The following is a 25,531-nucleotide window of genomic DNA, read 5'->3' as shown; positions in this document are numbered from 1 at the left end:
TATTGTACAGAAAGCAATATACTGTCCCTTACGGTCATTAAATTCTGTTTTTATGGTTCCAGCCTAGAAATAATTTCTTTCTGGATTTATGAATATTTGGTCAATAGTGATACATGAAGTTTTGGTAATACAGTAGGAGAGTTTATAATGCCGTGTAAATTATACATTGAAAGAATGGTCCTGAGATTTTGTTTATCATTTGAGTTTTTCTGGAAATTTATCATGAAGTCAACACATACTATTAGTTTTTTTCTTGTTAGCTTTCAGACTGCTGAGTGCACTGTGTAGTTTGTGTAGGAATATATGTAAGTCCCCGTTTGGGCTTCTCTACAGGCGAATCATTATTGTTTTTAATGATGCTATTTCTGTAGCTGAAATTTCAAAGTCTTTCTCTTTTCCCAGTATCTTTAAGGATTTTAAACAGGCATGTTTGGTGTTACTTCTAATAAAAATGCATGTCCCACCACAAGCAGAGGATATCGTACATAATGATGAGGATAATGTTGAGCCTGGTAATTTTGTGACTGCAATTATACCGGTATCACTACTCAACCAATGTTCGCTTAACAATATAACAGAAGCTTCCTTGAGACCATCTGATGAGAGTATTTCGAATTCATTGATTTTATTTGAAAAAGACTGAACTTTCTGATGAAAGACATGATTTTTGTACTTCTGTCAAGTTCAGGCATATGTAATTGATCACTTACCTTCCTTTTCACCTATTCATTTTCACCAATGGTGTCTGCTTGGTCTACTTAATGATCTTGCAGAAAATATTAATACTAACCTGAGTCTTTTTGCAGATGATGCAGTTATCTAGAACAAAGTAGCCTACAGTCTGATCGACGCTGCACAAATATTCAGTCAGACCTTGATAATATTTTAAAGTGGTACAAAGATTGGCAACTTGCTTTAAGTGTTGTTAAAAAGGAAAAAAACCATAGCATTCTATGAATATGATATCAGTGAGTCACAGCTGAAATCTGTAAAATCATACAAATACCGTACAAAGGGATAACTTAGGGACAGGATGTAGCTTTGCGACAACGCACAATTTTCAGCCTTTGAATTAAGCGCCAACACTGTTTGTATGGAATCATAACTGCTGCTATAAAGATAGTATATGGTGCCAACGATTAGAAGCTATCGCGCCATAGTCGTCTGAACTGGTCGTATTTGTTTTTGACGCCTCGTTTTCTAGGTTGGTTGTTTTCCGAAATCTTTCATACACAAGTAGGAAACTGTGCACATTATATTACTAACAAATATTTATTCTGATAATTGCACACTTTGACACCTCTATTCAATCATAATGTTTTTTTTTTTTTTTTTTTTTTTTTTGCAATTATTGCTATAAACTTCAAAATTGTAAATATTCAGCAATGGGTAGGGTAACTTTGGTACTCTGCCAAAGTGTACCCCATGTATTATTTCAAGTATTTTTTCACCTTTTTCGAGTGTCATAAATGAACAATGATGCCCAGAAATCCATAACATATTCATGGAAAACGACCAAGCAAGAATTACGCAGAGGGAAGCTTGAATGAAGCATTGCAAGTGGAACCCACCTAGCCACATTTGAAACTATGATGAAACGAATCTTAGTGATGACTCTGGTGCTGGCAAAATTATCACAAAAAGGACCCTATCCACCCTCAGCTGAGGCAAAATTCATCAAACTGTGAGGTAAGCACGTCAGCAATGGTGTGTGGAAATGCAACGTTGGTTATGATGCGATTTTATGTAAACTACGAGGTTTGGACATCTCTTACGGCCGGTATTAGAGTATCATATTTCTTTGACAAAGGTTTGATCAAATATTCGTCAAATTTGTTGGACAAAGATATTTTACGTGGCACTATAAAGGGGTAATGAAGCACGTTGTCGCGTGATTCATGCGGCATAGACAACACTGTGTGTCACGTCTCAAGCTGCCGCAGCTAACTCCCGAGCTGAGTGGGTTCGTGCGCGAAATTTTCTGTGCGGCAGCGGTAAATTCGAAAACATGGAGTGGTCGAATGAGAAGTATTTGGCATTCATAGAGGACTACATACTAAGCTGAGGTTCTGTGGAACGTACGAGACAGTAATTACACTCCTGGAAATTGAAATAAGAACACCGTGAATTCATTGTCCCAGGAAGGGGAAACTTTATTGACACATTCCTGGGGTCAGATACATCACATGATCACACTGACAGAACCACAGGCACATAGACACAGGCAACAGAGCATGCACAATGTCGGCACTAGTACAGTGTATATCCACCTTTCGCAGCAATGCAGGCTGCTATTCTCCCATGGAGACGATCGTAGAGATGCTGGATGTAGTCCTGTGGAACGGCTTGCCATGCCATTTCCACCTGGCGCCTCAGTTGGACCAGCGTTCGTGCTGGACGTGCAGACCGCGTGAGACGACGCTTCATCCAGTCCCAAACATGCTCAATGGGGGACAGATCCGGAGATCTTGCTGGCCAGGGTAGTTGACTTACACCTTCTAGAGCACGTTGGGTGGCACGGGATACATGCGGACGTGCATTGTCCTGTTGGAACAGCAAGTTCCCTTGCCGGTCTAGGAATGGTAGAACGATGGGTTCGATGACGGTTTGGATGTACCGTGCACTATTCAGTGTCCCCTCGACGATCACCAGTGGTGTACGGCCAGTGTAGGAGATCGCTCCCCACACCATGATGCCGGGTGTTGGCCCTGTGTGCCTCGGACGTATGCAGTCCTGATTGTGGCGCTCACCTGCACGGCGCCAAACACGCATACGACCATCATTGGCACCAAGGCAGAAGCGACTCTCATCGCTGAAGACGACACGTCTCCATTCGTCTCTCCATTCACGCCTGTCGCGACACCACTGGAGGCGGGCTGCACGATGTTGGGGCGTGAGCGGAAGACGGCCTAACGGTGTGCGGGACCGTAGCCCAGCTTCATGGAGACGGTTGCGAATGGTCCTCGCCGATACCCCAGGAGCAACAGTGTCCCTAATTTGCTGGGAAGTGGCGGTGCGGTCCCCTACGGCACTGCGTAGGATCCTACGGTCTTGGCGTGCATCCGTGCGTCGCTGCGGTCCGGTCCCAGGTCGATGGGCACGTGCACCTTCCGCCGACCACTGGCGACAACATCGATGTACTGTGGAGACCTCACGCCCCACGTGTTGAGCAATTCGGCGGTACGTCCACCCGGCCTCCCGCATGCCCACTATACGCCCTCACTCAAAGTCCGTCAACTGCACATACGGTTCACGTCCACGCTGTCGCGGCATGCTACCAGTGTTAAAGACTGCGATGGAGCTCCGTATGCCACGGCAAACTGGCTGACACCGACGGCGGCGGTGTACAAATGCTGCGCAGCTAGCGCCATTCGACGGCCAACACTGCGGTTCCTGGTTTGTCCGCTGTGCCGTGCGTGTGATCATTGCTTGTACAGCCCTCTCGCAGTGTCCGGAGCAAGTATGGTGGGTCTGACACACCGGTGTCAATGTGTTCTTTTTTCCATTTCCGGGAGTGTATAAAAATAATGCAATGAAAAGAGACATTATACGAAATCGACGAGGACGCTGTAAGCAAGAAGATTAAAAATCTGAGATGTGCGTTTCATCGCGAGCACAAACGTGTGACGAATAAAAATAGCGGCTCAACGGGTAATACGGAAAGAAAATGGTTCACATATGAATCATTAAAATTCATCTTAGAAGTGACGGAACCACGTGCAGGAATGGATAGCTCAATAGTAGGTATCTCGATTTCAATAACTACTCATATTTCTTAACTGTGAGTACTGTAGTATACCACCTCATGCCAACAAAATTATCAATAAGTAAAAAAATACGAAATTTTATTCGGTTGTTAGAAAGTCCCATTATTTGAAAGTTGTTGTAATGAATAGGCTACATATGGTACCTTCTACCAAACGTTTTAGAATAAGTTTGTAATCGATAGATGTAAACAGTAGTTTCAAAATACATTTTACTACAGTGGACCACACACACAAGTTCGTAGGAACAAAGTAACTAAACAGTTTGAGTTCATATAGATAATTCTATTTATTTACATAAATGAACACATATTGTAGTTCGAACATAATTAATATACATTGGCGCAGGATGATAATACTAAAAATATCTATCTTGCCATTCAGCCTTTGCATGTGGTGTCATAAAATATTCTTTGAATTCCTCTCGTGCTGCCTGTGCATTACAGAAAGGTCTTCGAGGTTCTTTTGATTAATTCGTTAAGCCTGTATAGCTGCGAGTAGCTTGTCTCCACTCTCCAAGAGTAATTACACCATTTTGTACGTCTTCTGTATCCAAACTATTTGGAGGTGAATAAATAGTTCTGGACGTTGCACTTTGCCTTAAATAATTATGGAGATACGTGCAAGCTTTTGTAATTATTTCAGCGTTCTCAACTTTAAGTAACAATGGCTTCCTAAACACTCGAAAAACAGAGGACACTATTCCGAAAGCGTTTTCGACAATTCGTCGTGCGCGAGAAAGTCGGCAATCAAATATTCTCTCCTCTGACCTTGGTAACTGACCAGCATACGGTTTCATTATATTTGTGGTCAATGGAAATGCCTCATTCGCTACTAAAACCCTGGTGCCAAATTTTCTCTTCCTGGAAGAGTTTCTGGTGGAGAAATGTTTAATTCATGTTCCATTAACGCGTTATGAAACGAAGTGTTATTAAAAACACCTCCATCTGATATGTGGCCCTGACAACCATCTTGTTCATATTGAAAGCAGTGATTTGCGTCTGCAGTGACCATAAGGACGATGCTAAATGTTTTTTTGTAGTTAATATATTCACTTCCAGTATTGGCAGGACATATAATTTGCACATGTTTGCCATCTATGGCTCCTGCACAGTGAGGGAAGTTCCACTTCACTTCGAAATTTCTGGCAACATTCTTCAGTGTCCTTTGGAATCTGAAAAGTAAAATATTATCATTAATTTCGCTATTTTTTCATGACGACGACACAGGGGACACAGAAACAAAAGATGGAGATGCAAGTCAGTCTTTTGAAAGTGTGCCTCAAACACCAACTATGTCTCATGAGGAAGCACAGAGAAAGAGAATTACTAAACCCAAAAAAGAACAGCTCAGGAAATGGACAGAGATGCTCGAGTTGAGGTAGCTTACCAGCCGGCCGCTGTGGCTGAGTGGTTCTGGGTGCTTAAGTCGGGAACCGCGCTGCTGCTACGATCGCAGGTTCCCATCCTGCCTCAGGCATGGATGTGTGTGATGTCCTTAGGTTAGTTGGGTTTAAGTAGTTCTAATTCTAGGGGACTGATAACCTCAGATATTAAGTACCATAGTGCTTAGAGCCATTTGAAGTTTACCAGATTTTAATAACTGTTAACAACAGAGATATATGGAGTGTGTATGGAGAGTTCATCGCCAATGAGATGAGAAAAATTTCCCCCGACTACACAAACGTATGTGAAGCACATCATTGGAAATGTGGTATTCAAAGCAGCGTGTGTGTGTATGTGTGTGTGTGTGTGGGGGGGGGGGGGGGAGTATGGGAAGCGAAGTCCCAGCTTCACTCGCAACGATTGTCGTATCGGAAAATATTGCAGAAATAAGCTGTCCAGAAGCTAACTGCGAAATTTTATACGTTGATAACGATACTGGTGAGAGTGGAGAATTCATTGAAGTACCATGTACATCAGAACAGCTCCATCAATTTTTGCAATTTAAAAAAGAAGTGAAATACTACCAATTATTGAACGTTGCGTCCTTACCTTTACGTAATTCTTCAACGCTGATGAAATAGTTTCACAAACTTCTGGCACTGTGAGGGAAATAGTAGAATATGATACTTTGAATAAGTACATTAGTGACTTGTACGAATTCTCAGTGGCTAAAAATCGCAGTGCGATGGCAAGTCGAATTCTTGGTGAAATACTGTCTTGGCAATTGTTTTTTTTTAATTTTTTTAGAATAAGAGGTGTAGTTAACTGAAGTAAATAATTGAAGTCTTCACTGGACATTCTTGTAAAATTACTAAATAATGTACCATCATCTGCTGCTAGATCTCCTAGTATACTCGTCCGTGGAACTACTTCGAACATTCTTCTCTTCCACCAACGTTTCCTTTTCCGTTGATTTTGATTTCCATTGTTAGCGGCATGTGCAATGACCAAGTAATGAGCCGCCGTAATCACTTTTATCACTCCTTCTCGTGCAAGACCGACACAGTATGGTACAAATTCTGTTGCTTTGATATAAATTAACTTGCCGCATGGAACATAGGCCGCAAGATGTTGCCTTTTGTAGCATACCGTACTACAAGACGACGCACGCTACATTTCTGTAGCATGCCACAATGTTGCAAGATGTTGCCCCACTGTAAACGAGCCTTCATGTAGCATAAGGTACTGTTGCATGCCACAATATTGCAAGGTGTTGCCCCAGTGTAAACGAGGCTTTACACTGCCATCATATTTTTTGTCAATGTTCAAGATGGCTGACAAGAACTTGTTTTTATGCGCAGCAGTTGCATGTACCACAATTGCACTGTGTGCGTATTTGGAAGGCAAGCTGGGGAAAATAGGGAAACGTACCTGGGTCATGTCGTACATCAATTACTTACAATGGATAAGCATACATTTCAGTATTTGCTCAGTGAAGTGCCTCGTCATATCACAAAGCACACCATTTCAGTATTTGCTCAGTGAAGTGCCTCGTCATATCACAAAGCACAATACTCACATAAGAACTCCCAAGGTCGTTATAACCGAACGAAGTCAGATTGGTTTGATGGGTACACCTATGAGGATTGATTCACAAAGCCACTTTTGCCTATTTTGAAATGCCAGGAAGGACCTTGGCCACTACTGGTGAAAATCTTAGTTCACACATTAATCACAGAAAAATAGTGGTAACAAATATACTATAATGTTTTATTTTTATCTCCATTAACAAAAGATTGATGTGTAAACATAAGAAAAATCGATTTCTCCTAGTGTTACCCCAAAAACAGCGTAAGACTGGGACACTGATTGAGAGCATTTATTGTTGTTTCTTTGCTCATAAAAAATCACGTCCTTAATCAGAAAGAGGAATATACAAACACAGTCTTGAATTTGCTTGGTAAGTACTGGCAGGAGACAAAAAAACTATAAATGTGTCCCAAATTAGCCCGTTTTACGGTGCCTGGATGCAATACTTGATTAGTATAAAACGTTCCGGTACTTTAACCTTTTAGGGGTGTTTTTTGAAATTTGGTCTTCTTAGAATGTTGCTCTTATACTTTCCTAAGCATTTTAAAAATGTGAATACAACACTTATTTTACATCGCTTCAACTACAGCAAAAGTCGTACCACATCTCAAAATCTGCAGTTCTGATTTTTACTCGCCAAGTTACCAGCATAGCATACCAGTGCGTTCCATCACAAATCACGCCCAGCCTGGGTGTAACACTTCATAGGGACACGGAATGGAGCGATCACAGTGGCTCAGTCATGGGTAATGTGCGTGGAGAACTTCGCTTTATTGGTAGAGTACTAGGGAAATGCAGTCAGTCTACAGAGAAGATTGCTTACAGATCACTCATGCAAACCATCCTAGAAGTGTGTGTGTCGCTTACCACATGGGATTAACAAGAGACATTGAATGCATACAGAGAAGGACAATGTGATTGATCAAAGGTTTGTTTGACCTGCAGGAGAGTCACAGAGATGATTAAAGAACTGACCTGGCAGGCTGGCTCTGAGCACTATGGGACTCAACTGCTGTGGTCATAAGTCCCCTAGAACTTAGAACTACTTAAACCTAACTAACCTAAGGACATCACACACATCCATGCCCGAGGCGGGATTCGAACCTGCGACCGTAGTGGTCGTGCGGTTCCAGACTGTAGCGCCTTTTTAACCGCTCGGCCACTCCGGCCGGCAACTGACCTGGCAGACTCTTGACGTTAGATGGAAACTATCCCAAGGAAGTCTGCTAATAAAATTTCAAGAACAGGCTTTAAATGACGACTCTAGAAACATACTGCAACCCCTACATATCTTTCCCATAGTGACTTTGAGGACAAGATAGATTAACTACAGCGTGCACAGAGGCATTTAAACAATCATTCCCTCCACCATTGAATGGAACAGGAAAAGTCCAATTAACTGGTACAGTGGGATGTACCGACTGCTATGCACTTTACAATGATTCGCAGAGATATAGCTGTCGAGATATGTAAGCGAATTTACATAACATGACGTGACGGACAGTGTGAATACATCCTGACATGATCGTACCACAGTCTAGCATATACAGTCGCGACGCTCACTGCTGTGAAAATTATTACCATTTGACACTCACTACTGTGAAAATTGTTACCATCTGACAGTTGGTGCGACGCTAGCGTCCCAAGTGATGAGAAAGCATGCGTAAAATTAAAAGTGGATATTAATCATTTTTCTAGTTAGTTAGCGAAGTAGTTATTAAATTTTAGCGTTTCGAGTGTTATTAAATTCTCAAGAGACATACATGATCATGAAATACATGTGAAACAGCCGAATCTCCTTGATTCAGTGACGTAAGCTACAACTTAATGAGGCAGAAATACTTTCGAATATGTGTATGATTGCAGCTTACTCCACTGAAAACACGAAAATATAGACACTTATTTCACGCAAGAGAAAAATATATTTCTTTTGTTGTCCTTATTATTATAGGCACTTTCCCTGACATGTAAGAACTTTTTAGGGAGTGTAATGTTTCGCGCAATGTTAAATTTCACTCGTATTTTTAATACATAATTTTTTTTGTAAATGTAATTACTTTTGATTCAAAAGTGAATGTGTTGAAGATTCTTGCCATTTGTGTCTTCGATGCAATGACAATAATAAAATTGGTTTCTTCTGTGTAGGAAACAGTTTTATGGCTTTTATTCTTTTATTATCACGTCTGTGTGTTTTTTCCTTCAGCTACAGATGTGGTAGCTTTACTGGTACGTTAAAGAAATGTAGTTCTTTCATTCCATACACTTTATGTATGTTCCAAATTCACTGATTTGACTGGAATTGTTGCGAAGAAAACTTAACGCTTTAGAGTAGATATATGACGCCTTACAGGACAAATGGGAGGGGGGGGGGGGGCAGATGTGGAGTCTTCTTGTTGCTTTTGCAATTTACTGCGCTGCAATGGTTTGTAAAAACCATTCTACACACCAATATAAACATTTACATTTAAGATGCGCTTTCACAAGATCTCGCCGAACTTAATGATTTAACTTCCTGGTCGCTTGACGCGTTCCAATCGCTGCGTGTAGCAAAAATGAGACGGAGTGTCGCGACTGTTATGTTAGACTGAGACACGGCCACAGGCGGCCGTGACTGAGACAGTACTGTGACGTGATGTTACGGACTGTGTGAATTAGCGTCTTTCATTTCTTGTTTGTAGCAAACTTCCGACTCACTGTAAACTTATTACTAATGTAAAATTCATACCAGAAACAAATATTAAAAATATTACGTTCTCTGGTGGAAAATCAATCAATTTGACACAACCGAAGTTTTCGTCTGCTACCTTGTGCCCACGTATACAAACACGGATTTCTTTCGATAGGGAGCATCTTTGGCAACTTCGCTGAAGGCGCATCTTTGAATGATAAAATATTGTGACGTGCAGCTGAGCCATGTGGTCAGTGTAAATATAAACATTAACAGTAGTGGAAGAAAATTGTTTCCGAAGAAGGACGAAAATGCCAACAATCGGTATCAAACGCGACTGGCTCTTCGAAGCTCTTGGAGAGAAATACAGTAAGTAACAGCGGACGATAAAAATTTACACAGTTTCTGCTTGGAAATGTCAGTACCTTGGTCAATATTTTGCTAGCCACCGGTATGTCATTTACACGAAATCGGACGATTTGCGCCTCTCAAAATAACAGAATGTTTTTTTTTCGAAGACATATTATATCTTGCTACTGTGACATCGAAGTAAGTGTGGGATATTTCAAGATGCATGAGTATTTCATACACAGAATCAGTTATTTATTATTGTTCAACATAACGATTCACTCGTACTCCACAGATTACGTGTCGCTAGTTCATATCACAAATTATTTATGTGCAAAAAAATAATTGTGTATGTATTCTGTTGGTATCCGCCCACTAAAACCACATAAATTATAAATTGCCATAAGTCATTTGACTACCAGTGCTGAATGAAATCGTACCAATCCATGCTTTACGATCGTTTTCCGTATTCATCGTTGTTGTTCTTTCAAATCAACAACCCTCCAATTTATTTACTTTCCTGTTTAGGCACTCATTGTTTCGATCTGTGTTATATACAAATCCTCATTAACTGGTTTACTTATTTCGTTGTGTATTTGTTTAATTTTCCTTTCAGTGTGTTAACTGTTGATCATTTTAATCATTCTGTAGATGATTTTCAAGTCTACTTTCAAAGTTTCCATGTTATGTTGTTGCATTAGTTGTTGAAGTTTATTAATGTGACTATAGTAGTAAACTGTCATCAGCATAATGGTTACTGTTTAGGTACATATGTTTCATTAACACTCAGTCCTTACCCTTTGCACCAGTTTCACTTGATAAGCTACATGTGACTTCTGGGTTATGCCAAGTTGCAAAAATCTCAGGGAATTAGGCAAGCATTGATGGTGGAATATTGTGTGCTACAGGGACAAGAGATCTTGGTAATGGGGTTTATTACCTTTTTTGTTAATTTTGTGCTTTTTCCTTTTTCGTGTGTGTATGTGGGGCGAGGGGTTTGCTTGGCACTGTTGTGTGGCTGACCATTGATTTAAAAGTAGTTATAAGCTAGGAACCTCTATGAATACTACTGTGTACTGATTGTGTAATACTTGCCCAATAAATGGAGCTGTGTGTGGATGAACCCTTATTTCCATAGCTGTCATGGCCCTTAATAGAGGCTATTCAGTCTATAAAATAAAAAAGTTAAAATTAGTTACAATGGGTTGTGTGGCCTGCTAGTGAGCACACACACTCAGTCAACACAGAGAGCTTGGATGGATAGTTTACCAGAGCAAAATAAAATCTTGAAACTACTGATTTTTACCAAAATGTGTATTTAGTCATAAAAAGAGAAGTTGTCCTCATTTTACATTGAAAAACTGTTAGAAACCTTGAGAAAATACATCAATTCTTTAAAAAGATTAGAAATTACACCTTTTTCATGGAATGTCAACATCCAATTAGGCAGAATGCCATCTTCTATGCAAGAAGTTGGTTAAGCATGTTGTCGCCCTTGAAAGTCACAACAAAATGAAAGACAGCAGTGGTGCCATGGCCTGCAAAAGAAATAGTCCATATAGATCATTATAAAGGTGAGTGGGATTACCGAAACTTTTAGTTCCAACAGCCTTCTTTGACCTGTGATACGATCAAGATTGTGGCGACCCATAGTTAAGCATATTCAATATGGTGACCACAACACCACTTATTACACCTGTAAACAAACATAAATAAGAGGTGAAATATTTAACTTGGGCGGTGAACTGGAATTAACAGGACAACTGTTAAAGTTTTGGCAGGGGATTAACTGTATATCCAACAATAAGAATAATGATGCCGCCCTGAAACAAGTATTAACCAAAACATGACAAGCATGAAATTCTTGACAATCGACCCAAACAAAAAAATTCAGAATACACATTATTGTTATCAGCAAGCCAGATACAAATCGAACACCCGGTATGGCAAATTTCACTTGAACTATACAGCTCAAATGAAGACAGTGATACCAGAAACACCAATACAACTTAAAAACTGTTACCACATCTTTCACCCAACTTATATAGCCCAACTGTAAACCACAATCCCTCCAGTCCCCCTCCAGCTCCCTCCAAACTGACAAAACTGGACAACACCTACAACAGCCATCAGTGTAAATTAATAAATATCCTCAAGATAATACAAACTGATTAAGCATAAATGACAAAATCCACATTGCAAAGAAAATTACTTATATAAACAAACTATATTCTTAAAATGAAATTGTAAAGATCACAAAATGTACTTACCAAGCACAGTCAAATACAAAAATAATCTGGACATCACACACACACGCACACACACAAACACACACACAAAGAAAAACATTCCAAAAAACCATCCTGCTCAGACCATACTCCCTAAACACTGCCCAACTACCAGCTAATGCCCGTCTTCAATAAAGTACCCACAAAAAAATACCAATTAACACGTACACACACAATTCACAACTCCCGAACAGATAAACCACAAAAGCAAAACAGACATGCCAGCCTAATGCCATAAAAAAAAAAAACCCTCTTCCTGCCACAAAACCCTAAACTGCATGATCCCCCTCCCCCTCTCCCAGTTTAACTATCTACCTTCAGGCTATACATTTTATGCACCAGCTTCTAACACATTTAAACGGACATTAATTCTCAGGCACACTTTTCCGCCAACAATACTTGAGATGAGATTGCAGAGTCAAAGGGTGCGTCTTGGACCTCCCCTCCCCCCTACCTACCTCTTCACCCCCCACCCCTCCTCTCTCACAACAGATTTAACTGATCCCCAATAATCCTCAAAAGTGTTAGTGCCAGCCACAATTGAATAATCCTTAAACTCTGCAGTGTGGTTTACAGTCAGATGCTCTGACCCAAACCCCTAGAGGAAGAACCACATTCTACAGATAACCCTCGCTCCCTCTATAAAACCAAATAGGATAATGATAACATCAACAGTATGTCAACAACACAATATCATGCAAGGCCAGCCTAGATTGCTCAAACCAGGGACCTCACCTAATTTATCTCAAAACATCACCTCAGTGACACCTCCACTCATGTGAGTCCCTTGCTTGTGAAAGAAGGAACTCTAGGAAACCTTATCAGCTCCCTACACCGGTGGCACCTAACACACACATCAAAAAAACTAAGTAGGTTAACTGTAGAACCTTTGACACGAGTCATATCATCCCCTGTGGCAGCTTCTAATGACTAACTGCTAAATTTAAAAGTTGGATCCGTAACTAGAAATGAATGACAAACATACTACATTCAATTTAACATTCGAACAAATTTGAAATGATAAACTAAGAGCTACAAAAATCAGAAATGAAAAAGCCATTAAGTAACGAATTTGAAAATTAGAAGTCAACAACTACCAAAAAGACAATGTACAGCACTGAAAAAAATCCAATGTAATAACCTTCAAAAAGTTGACATACAACAGTGTAAAAATCCAGTATGACTCTACCATTACTCATAAATGGATTAGAAAAGCAAACATACAATACTAGAGTGTGCCATCACTAACAACATGCCCTCTACAAACAAGATGTATTTCAAATATACTGCATCCCCCTGACTACATACAACACACTGCCGATGGGTGGATCACAGCTGTCGGCTGGCCCAGGTGAGGAAAATCATAAAAAGTATAGCTAAGTTAGAAAAATGGCTTCCTTAACTTATAAATCACTGACTTTTTCCAAATATGTCAAGGCAGCTTCTCTCCAGCTTATAGTGTGATGATATTCTCCAAAACCAATATTTTGTAGTAAATGTTGATATTATGGGCATATTATCTTCCTTTGTAAAGGACAAAAAATGTGCAGTAGCCACCATGAGCCAGCTTGTGAAGGAGGAAATGTGTCTGCTATCCATGCTCTGTGCAAAGTGCTTGGATGGTAAATCTGCATGTAGCCACAAAGAAAGGAAAATGCAAGAAATCAAGGTGACAAAATTGATGCCTTATGTGGAAGCCAAAAAGCCTACAAGACAGTGAAGTCTCTTTCTTTTGGAGTGCCCTTCACTTCATTTGAAAAGAAGCAACACAAAAATTTTACCTGCCTACTTAGTCTCAAACAAGTAACACTAACATGAATACATGTGTGTGCAAATTCACCTGAAAATATAGCATAGCAGAAATAAAAACTAGTATAAGATCAACGGCAGAGGGTATAGGCAAGTCACCAAAGATGACAACCAGTTGTAGGCAAAGAATATGAAAAAGAAAAAAACCAAGAAAGGTGGGTCCAAAGTCACCAGACCATCCAATAATTATTTTGTCAGGAAATAGTAACGATAAACTGCTTATCAATGTATAGAACTGTAAATCAGTGTGAGGGAACTAAAAGGTTCATATATATCTGCCTTGACCAATACAGACTCCAACCAAAGGTAAAAAGTTAAAGAGAGTCGCATAAAAAAATTCAGTGATAAAATGGCCCTCACTCTAAATTGAAACGTACTGGGTTCAGGACTCACATTAAGAAACTGAGACTGGTAACACAAGTAAGGCATTATGTTTGCATCTCCAGGAAACCCAATCCAAAGATGGGGCCCCTGTTCTTAGAGCTTATATACTCCACAGAATGGATGACCTCGGTGGGAGGAGGGCTAAAGGTGCTATCGCCACATTAATTAATGTGGAATATCGCTCCTTACCTCTCCCATTAGATGTCAGCTTGCAAGCACTTGCTGCAACAGTGCATGTGTTGTGTAGAATGGCCACGTGGACCTCAGTATCGAACCCATATGACGTTCTAGATAACAAATTTCAGAACCACCTCATCACACAGTTCCACCAACCATTTCTTCAAGTTTTAATGCATACAGTATGTTATGGAACTCTGTTGAAACATGTCCATAGGGCAGAGCCTTTGAGAGCCTTACACAAAAAAGAGAATTATCTCTTCAGAACATAAAACCGAGCACACATTTCAGTATTGCTACTAATTTTCCCAGCTCTCTCTGACAGCATTCATTGGAACTTCGTCAACAATTTGCACTTCCCAACCTGGATACATCGAATAAATCAGGCACTGCCTGAAAGGAAGCTGCCTGAATGAATGATCAGCAAAACTTACTAGACACTATACGTTAACGAACTGTGTTTCAACACTGTGACAGTGTCCAAGAATGGCTGGATCACATTACAACCGTTATCCATGTTGCTGGTACAGCCATTCCAAAGTCATTAGTTCACTTGCAAAGATCATATGTCTCTTTGTGGAATCAGAGACAGAGGAGTGGCTCGTGACAGTTGGAATGCAAATCAGCCAACATTTACATGGGAGATCATCAGGAGTATTTCTGCAAGCGGCAGGCAGTGGCAGGACATTTTGCAGAAGTTCACATCTAGTCGTAATGCATAGTATGCCAAGTTGTGGCAGCTTGCAGGTAATGTAAAGGAAATCCTTCTGTTAAAATCTGTGAAAGAAACAGGAGACATTCTTGACTCTTCAAGGGATGCATTCCTGATCCCACTCCTGAATCTAGGGAAAGACTGAATTTGCCTGAGTGACTGTTGTGGTGTTGCTCTTAAGAGCTGCATGGGAATTACCTTAAAACGTATGGTGGATTGCCATCATGTGTGTTTTCTCAAATACCAGCTGCTCCTCAGTGAGTTATAGTGTGGGCTCTGGAAATTGATAACCTTACCCTCCTGAAATTGTTTTAGCTTTGCTATGCAAGCAACATGCCATAAAAGACTTTCTCAATCTTGATGAGGCCTACAATATCCCTTGGAGGCAAACCATCTTCAGTGAGGTACCCAGAAATGACTACCCATATTTACATGATCATTTCTGTATTTCTGCCACAGAGTTATTTCCTATCCAATCCAATCAGACCCATTTGTGCAAGACGATGGTGCCCAACAAGAAAGCAATATTTGTCACCTTACTTGCCATCATCATTAACAGCATAACATCTACAATAAGATAACCATGCCAGAGCTCATAATTTTTGTACAGTTTTGTCCTTCTCCAACCCAGAAACAAATTAGTTATCTTTTGCAACTGACATTTAAGAGATAAGAAAATTGACTGCATGCCGAATCTTAAAGGTCTTGACTGTTGTTCATGCCACTTGTGTGATCTCCTTGAAAGTGATGCAGGAACAGAAACTGTGGAGAGTTGGTGGAGGAAATGTTTGGTATCTTTTATACAGGGTGGTCCATTGATCGTGACCGGGCCAAATATCTCACTCAGTGAAAATTCTGGACCTCAAATAATAAATTATATTAAAAAAAAAAGTTTGGGGCTACAACACTTGTAAAACTTGAAAACATGATCCTTCAGTGCACTCAATGCTTCAACTATGGGTCTAGGGGAGTCTATTTGGGCAACTATTATGTGATATATGACTTTTGTGTGGTCTACATTGCATTATCGATGCCTTGTGTGGGAGTCAGTTACAGCACATATAAAGATCTGAAATGTCACCTACTATTAGGGGATGAGAAAAACTGACTGGTTAAAACTGATACCTGTATTTTACTTGTTAATAATCGATGTTATTTTATGTTTGTTCACTGTAGGTTAAACAGGTTTTTTTGCATTTGTTATTGATTACCAGTTAAAAAAACTGGCATACTAATTTGCCAAAGTTTTTGGTTTTCAAATAAAACTTTTTTTTACAAGCGAGTAAGTTTATTCGCAAAATTTCCATCGGTTTGAAGTACTGGATTTTTTATAGACTGTGAGAAAAGCGATAAGTGCTATTTTAATTACAATGCTGACAGAAACAAGCAACAAATGTGAGATAAGAATTGCTCCAGCATTGCTTGGACAATACTGTACCTGTTGCCATGTGGTGTGGTCTGTTAGACAGTGCAGGTGTACGTGAAGGAGCAAATTGTGCCCCCGCCTGGTCTATTCAGCTATTTTGCACTGTCATCTTCAGACATCAGTTGTGTCACAGAATGCCACTTCCCTAGTTTGGAAGGTGGAGACACAACAAACTTGCAACATTATATAAGGAGAAAACATCCATACTGTTCCTTGGAAGAGAAGGTAAATTTGATTAATGTACCTATAATTTTATTGATATGCTATAAACTAGGGATTTCTGTTGAGGAGGACCAGATGAAGCAAAAGGGGGAAAAGATGTTGAGGTTCTGGAGGAATGTGGATAGATGTTGTCACCCTCAATCCATATCGCAAAGATGTCATCAGTGGTCATGAACCAGGTGAGGGGTTTGAAAGTCTGTGTTGTTAAAGAAAGGATCCATGTAGATGGTAGGCACAGGATGGTGCCATGGTGGTGCCCATTGCTGCACCCAAGATATGTTTGTTGGTGATGCATTCAGCAGAGAAGTAATTATGGGTGAGGATACAGTTGGTCGTGGCAACTAGGAAGGAGGATGTTGGTTTGGAATCTGTTGGGCATTGGGAAAGACAGTGGTTCAATAGCTGCATTAGGGATGTTAGTGTAAAGGGAGGTGGTGTCAATAATGACTTTTAGCAGGGCATCATGTGGTAAAGGAACAGAAACTGTGGAGAGTTGGTGGAGGAAATGTTTGGTATCTTTTATACAGGGTGGTCCATTGATTGTGACCGGGCCAAATATCTCACGAAATAAGCGTCAAATGAAAAAACTACAAAGAACGAAACTTGTCTAGCTGGAAGGGGGAAACCAGACGGCGCTATGGTTGGCCCACTAGATGGCGCTGCCATAGGTCAAAAGCATGTCAACAGCGTTTTTTTTAAATAGGAACCCCCATTTTTTATTACAAATTCATGTAGTACGTAAAGAAATATGAATGTTTTAGTTGGACCACTTTTTTTGCTTTGTGATAGATGGCGCTAATAGTCACAAACATTTGGCTCACAATTTTAGACGAACAGTTGGTAACGGGTAGGTTTTTTAAATCAAAATACAGAATGTAGGTATGTTTGAACATTTTATTTTGGTTGTTCCAATGTGATACATGTACCTTTGTGAAATTATCATTTCTGAGAATGCGTGCTGTTACAGCGTGATTACCTGTAAATATCACATTAATGCAATAAATGCTCAAATTTATGTCCGTCAATCTCAGTGCATTTGGCAATACTTGTAACGACATTCCTCTCAACAGCAAGTAGTTTGCCTTCTGTAATGTTCGCACATGCATTGACAATGCGCTGACGCATGTTGTCAGGCATTGTCGGTGGATCACGATAGCAAATATCCTTCAACTTTCCCCTCAGAAAGGAATCCGGGGATGTCAGATCTGGTGAACGTGTGGGCCATGGTATCGTGCTTCGATGACCAATCCACCTGTCATGAAATATGCTATTCAATACCGCTTCAACCGCACGCGAGCTATGTGCTGGACACCCATCATGTTGGAAGTACATCGTCATTCTGTCATGCAGTGAAACATCTTGTAGTAACATCGGTAGAATATTACTTAGGAAATCAGCCTACATTGCACCATTTAGGTTGCCATTGATAAAATGGGGCCCAATTATCCTTCCTGCCACAATGCCGCACCATACATTAACCCACCAAGGTCGCTGATGTTCCACTTGTCGCAGCCATCGTGGATTTTCCGTTGCCCAATAGTGCATATTATGCCAGTTTATGTTACCGCTGTTGGTGAATGATGCTTCTTCGCTAAATGGAACGCGTGCAAAAAATCTGTCATCATCCTGTAATTTCTCTTGTGCCCAGTGGCAGAACTGTACACCACGTTCAAAGTCATCGCCATGCAATTCTTGATGCATAGAAATATGACATGGGTGCAATCGATGTTGATGTAGCATTCTCAACACCGACATTTTTGAGATTCCCGATTCTCGCGCAATTTGTCTGCTACTGATGTGCGGATTAGCCGTGACAGCAGCTAAAACACCTACTTGGGCATCATCATTTGTTGCAGGTCATAGTTGATGTTTCAGATATGTCTGAACACTTCCTGTTTCCTTAAATAACGTAACTATCCGGCGAACAGTCCAGACACTTGGACGATGTCGTCCAGGATACCGAGCAGCATACATAGCACACACCCGTTGGGCATTTTGAACCCAATAGCCATACATCAACACAATATCGACCTTTTCCGCAATTGGTAAACGGTCCATTTTAACACGGATAATGTATCACGAAGCAAATACCGTCCGCACTGGCGGAATGTTACGTGATACCACGTACTTATGTGTTAGTAACTATTACAGCGCCATCTATCACAAAGCAAAAAAAGTGGTCCAACTAAAATGTTCATATTTCCTTACGTAGTACACGAATATGTAATAAAAAGTGGGGGTTCCTATTTAAAAAAAGCGCAGTTGATATCCGTTTGACCTATGGCAGTGCCATCTAGCGGGCCAACCATAGTGCCATCTGGTTTCCCCCTTCAAGCTAGATGAGTTTTGTTCTTTGTAGTTTTTTCGTTTGATGTTTATTTTGTGAGATATTTGACCTGGTCACTATCAATGGACCACCCTGTGTAGGAGGGTAGGTTGCGGGTAATAGGTGTATGACAAACTTTGGCCAAGAAATAGCTGGTCCACCCAGTTGCTGAGCACGCTGTCCAGCAGTGTTCTTCATTTTAATGACTGCTTCACAGCCCATGCCATCAGGATTCTTTCTACCAACACCAGCTTTTCTGAATTGCACAGATGGGAACTCTCCCTGCAGTATCTCATACATTCGCATAATCCTCCTGGCCTCAATTCAGTAGTCATTGTCCTGCACCCTCCTATCCCTTTCATCCCCTTCCCTGTTCCCATTCCTGCACTACAGTGATGAAGTGGGGATTTTCCCATATGACCATTTCACAAGTGTACCATGAATATCAGGAATCTGGTAAAACATCAAATCTCCAACGAGAATCATTCAGTGTGACAGAAGTGCAACAGGATTTGATACCAGATGCCCCAAAGGCAATTGTGGCACATATTTCTGTCATTCGCAGTCTTTAACAGTGGCTTACATAGTGTCTGACGGATTGGTACAAATCTGACCAGTGGTACTGTCTGTAGTCTTCACTAATACCAGGTGACTGGACATTGGAGCTTTGTGGAAATACTTCAGGATAGTTGGCAGTAGATGGGCTGGGATGATGAGTGGCCATTTTCACCACATTGGATTGTAGTTCCATTTATACAGTGCTCTGTTTATTAATATAAATTTCCCTTTGGTCAGTTCCTCCTCTTTCAAGGCTTCTTTGTTTTCAGCAGTGGTGTATCTTCCCTCCTTTGAGCAGTAATGTCATTTAATGAAGTGATGTTTGCGATTTCATCCATTCTACTGTGTTGCACCAAAGTTGGCATCCTTGTGTTTGTGTCTGCATTTGTATGCCACTATGATGTCATACTCCTGAAGTCTCAGTGCCCATCTCACCAATCAACCCGACATATACTTCGGGACAGTCAGCCAATATAGGGATGATGGCCTGTCAAAAAGCTAAATGGTTTGCCAAATAAATTTTAGGCTCATAGAGGCTGTTTAGAGTTATGAAAGCAATTTTTCCATAGTCGACATCGACAACCTTGATCTGCCAATAGCCTGTGTGGATGTCTTGGCTCCTTTCAATTAGTTCAGGCTATCATCATTGCGCAGCAATGGATAATCTTTCTTCATGGTTTTGTTGATTTGTTGGTAGTTGACACAGAAATGCTATGTGCCATCCTGCTTCTTCATCAGGTCACAGGAGAGGACCACATACTCCCTGAAGATTAATTGATGTTATCTTCCATCATCTTCTCCTCTTCCTTCCAGATTATTCATCATTCAGCAGGTGACACATTTGAGCAGTGACTAGTTGATGGATGATCCCCAGTATTGGTAGGATGTTTTCTGTGGGTTGCTTGGTCTGTCTTTTTTCCATTCTGGATCTGAAAGCATCCAAAAATTGACACAGAATGGCTCTCTCTCACTGACGGTGTTCTTCGGCCAGGCCAGATCTTATTGACAATTTGTCAGTAGTTTCCTCCCCTATGTTGTCTGTAGTGGTAGTAGAGCATGATTCTTCATAGATGATACTAAGCTGCCATTCCTGGAGTGATTTGGCTGTCCCTATGCACATACCCTTAGGAATGAGTTGTGGATGCTCATGACAATTAGTGATTCAAAGTTATTCTTGACCATCCACAGCGCTTATGATCATCAGTGGTTTGTAGGTTACCTTTGTGAGCCTCAGAAGTTTATTTGCAGTTGACAGTAGCATCACAGTTCAGCTGAGCACCTCGATTGGTGACTGAATTCCTTCTGTTGATGGTGGGATGACAATGTCTTCAGTGGTAAAACCTCATGCAGAACAATCTTTGTTATGAGTCCTTGTTGGAATAGTTTTGTCAATCTGGAGCTTAGACCTTCCTGTCTATGGCTGATTGTGAAGCTTTCAAGAAGTGTCCCATGTAAGATAACATTATAACTACTTCCTGTTAAAATTAGAGATTCAAAGGGCTGTGTTCCGTCATTGGTAGTTATTCATGCAGTACGTGTTCCTGTCAGCTGGATATATTTCCCATTTGTGACTTTCAGCACAGTCACTTTCACATCATGTAATACAGTCTTGTTTAGCTGATGACGATAAGCATCTGACATTACAGAAAAGGAAGCCCCTGAGTTGACTAGCACTCATACAGGTTGGCTATTGGTGACATTTCCTGACATCTTGGTGTCTGCCACCATGAAGGGTTCGTATCTGTGCTGCCACACCTCCATAGATGGTTGCCTTGTTCAGTTTCCTGAAGTCAGTGGCTAGGTGAGCGTCTGGTGCCTCTGCACGGCAACCTGTTGAAGAGCGATCTTATCCAGGGTACAGTAAGGGGCTTCGTCACAGGTCGACTATAATTGTCTGTAGATATCTGGCGTTAATAGTACTGATCTCTGGCGGTATGGTGGTTGTGAAAAATTCGTTTTCTTTATATGCGGTAGCATACAGTGTTTCCTGGGGTCCATAGTGGAAACGTACCTGCTTGTTGTCCTCTGGCCTCTAAATGTCTGTTCTTCCGTGGGCCACAGTACTTGGCAGAGGAGTTGGTTGCAGTTGCATTGGTTGGATGTATGTTTGTTGTTTGATAGTTGCAGCATAAGCTCAAGTAGGCAGAATCCATTTTTCATGGAACTTTTGACTAATTATGGAAATTGGTGCTATCAATCAATAAGCCTATTCTTTGATGCATCGAGTTGACATTCATGGCTGTTGGCTCATATGTACTCAATCTGACACTCCTAGTTGCCATACAGTGCTGTATGTCTTCTCTTACTATCTGGGGTATGGGAGAGGTGAGCTCATGGACCACCAACTGCCATAGGGACCCATTCAGCAGATGGTCATACCTCTTCCATCCAGCTCTTTTCTGATATCTTTCTTCTGTTTACTGGCACCACTTGATGAATTCCTCTGTTGTTGATGTCCTTTGCCAAAGAGCTTAAGTACATGTCTTCTGTGACCCCTTTTAATCAGGTGTGAGATTTTGTCAGCATCTGTCATATTTGTATTCGTGATGTGGTATAGGACCAAAACATTCTGTGTGTACAACTGCTTCATTTTCCAAAGATGGGATCTGTTCTTTAATTTCTTGTTAACTAAGGAAACTTGCTGTTGATTGTCACAAAACATTTTTCTCAGTTCAGCCCGGAATTTTTCCCAGCTATTGAGCTTCCCTTCATTGTTTGTGAACCACTGATGGTGTGAGCCATTAAAATTAAAGTACACATTTTCTGAACACACTGTGTTGTCTCACCAGTTGTATTTGGCAATTCAGTTGAATCCTTTCTACCATCTTGTTGGTTCCTGACCAGCATTTCCGGAGAACGCTAATGGATGCCTGATGTGCAGCTGACTTACTGGTCGTTTGGAATTCACCTGTCTCCTGAATATATAGATCTGAGGAACATGTTTTGCTTGCATTCTGTTTCTTGTCCATGTATGTGATGGGTTTTCCATCGCCTAGTTGGAGTCACGGTGATGTAGGTGTTCTGAAGTACCTGGTATCTACACCAAGCTACATCAAGTCAAAACTGCAATCAAGTCCAAATCTGAAGGCAAGGTCCTCATTGAAGTAGAACACTTTAGAGCTCAAAGCAAGTTGATTACTGATGCCATTGTATAGCCAGAACAGAACTGACCTCCTGGATGGAGAATGTTGCTATTTATAAAAACATCATTCAATATTCCAGAATATGTAAACAATACAACATAAGATATTTCAAGAATCTTCCAGAAGTGATAAATACTAAATAACAAATAAATGCAGTTGGTCTGGTATCAACTGGCAACCTGCAGGGTGCCAGCCAGCAGTGCTAACTAATACGCCATGCTGCATTGTCACATCTTGCAACAATATTTTCAGTGTAATATAAGTGCTACAGAGCTTCCAGTGGCAGCAGATATTCTTCCATAATCATGAAGCCAAGTCAGGAGACAGCTCTTACAAGAGAAATGCCATACTATCAGTAGGAGGAAGGAGATAATCAGTGAGAATACCTGTATTGCAGTCGAAGGTCATCAACAACAAGACAAAGGAAGAAGGGGAAGGGGAGAGATTTCTGAAACCGATGTCCACACTTCAGCAGTATTTGAATGGTTACAGCACTAACATAGAAGAGTGTAAGATACTACCACAGTTGAAGTCTGTCTTCATATATTTACAACACACACTTCGAGCCTTCTGATTCCTCATTTGTTAGCATATATGAGGTTTATAGGAATGATGACCTCAATAGTGAAAAGGCAAATCATAGAGTATTGTTATCTTCATGTGAATGTCACCACACTTAGCACTTGACTACAAGCTATGGCTGTATCACTACATATTTTACATCTAATAACAGTATGCTGTGTTTACTTGCCCCATCATATTGATAGTAAAGTGTAGTAAAGTGCACACAGACTTCATTCAAGAACTTCTCCAACAATTTCTCATATTTGGATATGTTAGAACTCAATGTGCTTTGAGGCTCTTCCACCACCCACAGCCGGAGTCAAGTTTTAGAAAACCTGCTTCTGTTGGAAGAGTTGTCTTCTAACTGCTGGTAAAATGAGACATTTCAGCACTGCGTGGGGATCATTCTCCATCATGGGGACTTCACAACCATCCTTTGCAGATGCTGCTTATGAGAAGTGATACTGACTGAAAGTCTAGTGACCAGTTCCTTATTCACCCAAAACAAGGGGCAGTATCTAACTCGGAGAGCAGTGACAGCAGCAAAAACAGGTATTCTGGGAAACTAACTGGATGCTGTACAGCCAGTTGCCTGTGATGAACATCATGTCAGTATTTAGAGTAGGTCTACTGTGTGACATAGATCTTCCACAAAGCTACTGATGCAGCCTTCCTGAAATCAGGGTCTTATTTTAGGAGGCAGCCAGTTCTGTGGTGAAACAGCAATTGCCAGTGAACACTGAGTAGCAGGAGAGAGTTGCTGTGAAGACTCGGAAACAGTACATCTGCAATATTTTGAGTAAAGAGAAAGGTTAAAGCTGTCATCATGATTGGCCTTTAGTAGACATGATTCTGTTGGAGGTGGTCTGCCTTAACTTTCCTCTCACCTGTGGACTGACTTACCTAACCAGTTATAGGGGGACCTACTGCTTAACATGGATTCCGAACCACAGAGCCGGTCAGCATTTTTCACTTGAACAGACATCGATAAAGGTAAAAGAAGTGATAAGTGACAAAGTAAATATCTTGGGTGTGACTGGAGATTGATTAGTTAGTTCATTACTTTGTTGGTTATTTAGTTAGTGAATTACATGTTCCATAGATCGTTTGAATGTTTCTTTATTTAAATGATGTGGAATGAGTCAGTTTACAGGTATACTTGATGCATGATTATCGTTAAGATTAAAGAACATATTAATCTGCATTAATAACTGGATCCACAGCTACCAGTTTTACTACTGAGTCAGTTTTTAGTAGCTGAGGCTAAATCCAGTAAGACTGAAGAGGCCAAAACCATATTAATAACTGGAGCCATAGTCTGCCACTATTACTACTGAGTCAGTGTTTAGTAAATCAAAGAAGATTAAAGAGACCAAAACATCGATTATGTGGTGTATAAACCGTCCCACTTCCTCAACAAAAGCATGCTAACCAGTAAGGAGGATTTCTGGGAGAGTATGATTGTCAACCCACTGCTGTAAAACTTTCTATTTTGCACTCCAGAAGTTATTGCCCAGATGGTGATAGAACCATCAGATCAGCTATACCAGCTGAAGTCCCAATGATACTTCATTTGGGATAGATATGCATTTCTGTACTCAACATTACTGGTGTAGGCCTGTTCAATAGCCCTTGATGAGTAGTAATCGGCTCAAATCCAGGTGGTGGCAGGAAGTTTCACCTTGTATTTGGCCATCAAAGTGAGGAGAAGTAGTGATGTAAGATTCTTGATCAGCAGGCTTTGTTCCAGTGTCTTGCATTGAAGTCCATACATCTCTGCAGTGTACAATAAAGTGCTTGACACTCTCGATGGTGGTCCATCTTTGGGATGGATATGTTAATCTTGGAGCCCCACTTGTTTCCAGCCTAGAGGAGTAGACTGTGTGTTGGCACTGGGTTTCACCCTACCCCTTCTCTTATCAATAACAACACAAACTTGACTCTACACTATATACATACATCCATTACTGTCATGTACACTCATCTGATACACATTCATTACTGTCATTTGCATTCATCTGATACTTTTAAACACAACTTTCATACTTTCATGTATGGAGAAGAAAACATTTTCCAATTAGGTGACTGAACAACTTCTCATCATCTCCGAGCCAACAATATTGTGTGACTCTAACTTATTTGTGACAAATAAGATTCAATACAGCAT

At 40.7% G+C, this 25,531-nt stretch overlaps 1 protein-coding gene across 1 annotated transcript in view; it reads left to right on the top strand.

The window, feature by feature from the left end:
- Window positions 1–9,612: 9,612 nt before the first annotated feature.
- The window catches only part of LOC126253170 (phenylalanine--tRNA ligase beta subunit), a 117,626-nt gene continuing 101,707 nt past the window's right edge, over window positions 9,613–25,531 (top strand). Inside the window, exon 1 of the mRNA XM_049954329.1 lies at window positions 9,613–9,776. Within this exon, the coding sequence (XP_049810286.1) occupies window positions 9,719–9,776 (58 nt within the window). The 5' untranslated portion in view covers window positions 9,613–9,718. The remainder of the gene's footprint in view (window positions 9,777–25,531) is intronic.

Source organism: Schistocerca nitens, chromosome 1 (assembly GCF_023898315.1).
Source record: "Schistocerca nitens isolate TAMUIC-IGC-003100 chromosome 1, iqSchNite1.1, whole genome shotgun sequence".
Taxonomy (NCBI): Eukaryota; Metazoa; Arthropoda; class Insecta; order Orthoptera; family Acrididae; genus Schistocerca; species Schistocerca nitens.
Note: the sequence above shows the minus strand (reverse complement) of the source record. Positions and strands in the feature narration are given on the sequence as shown.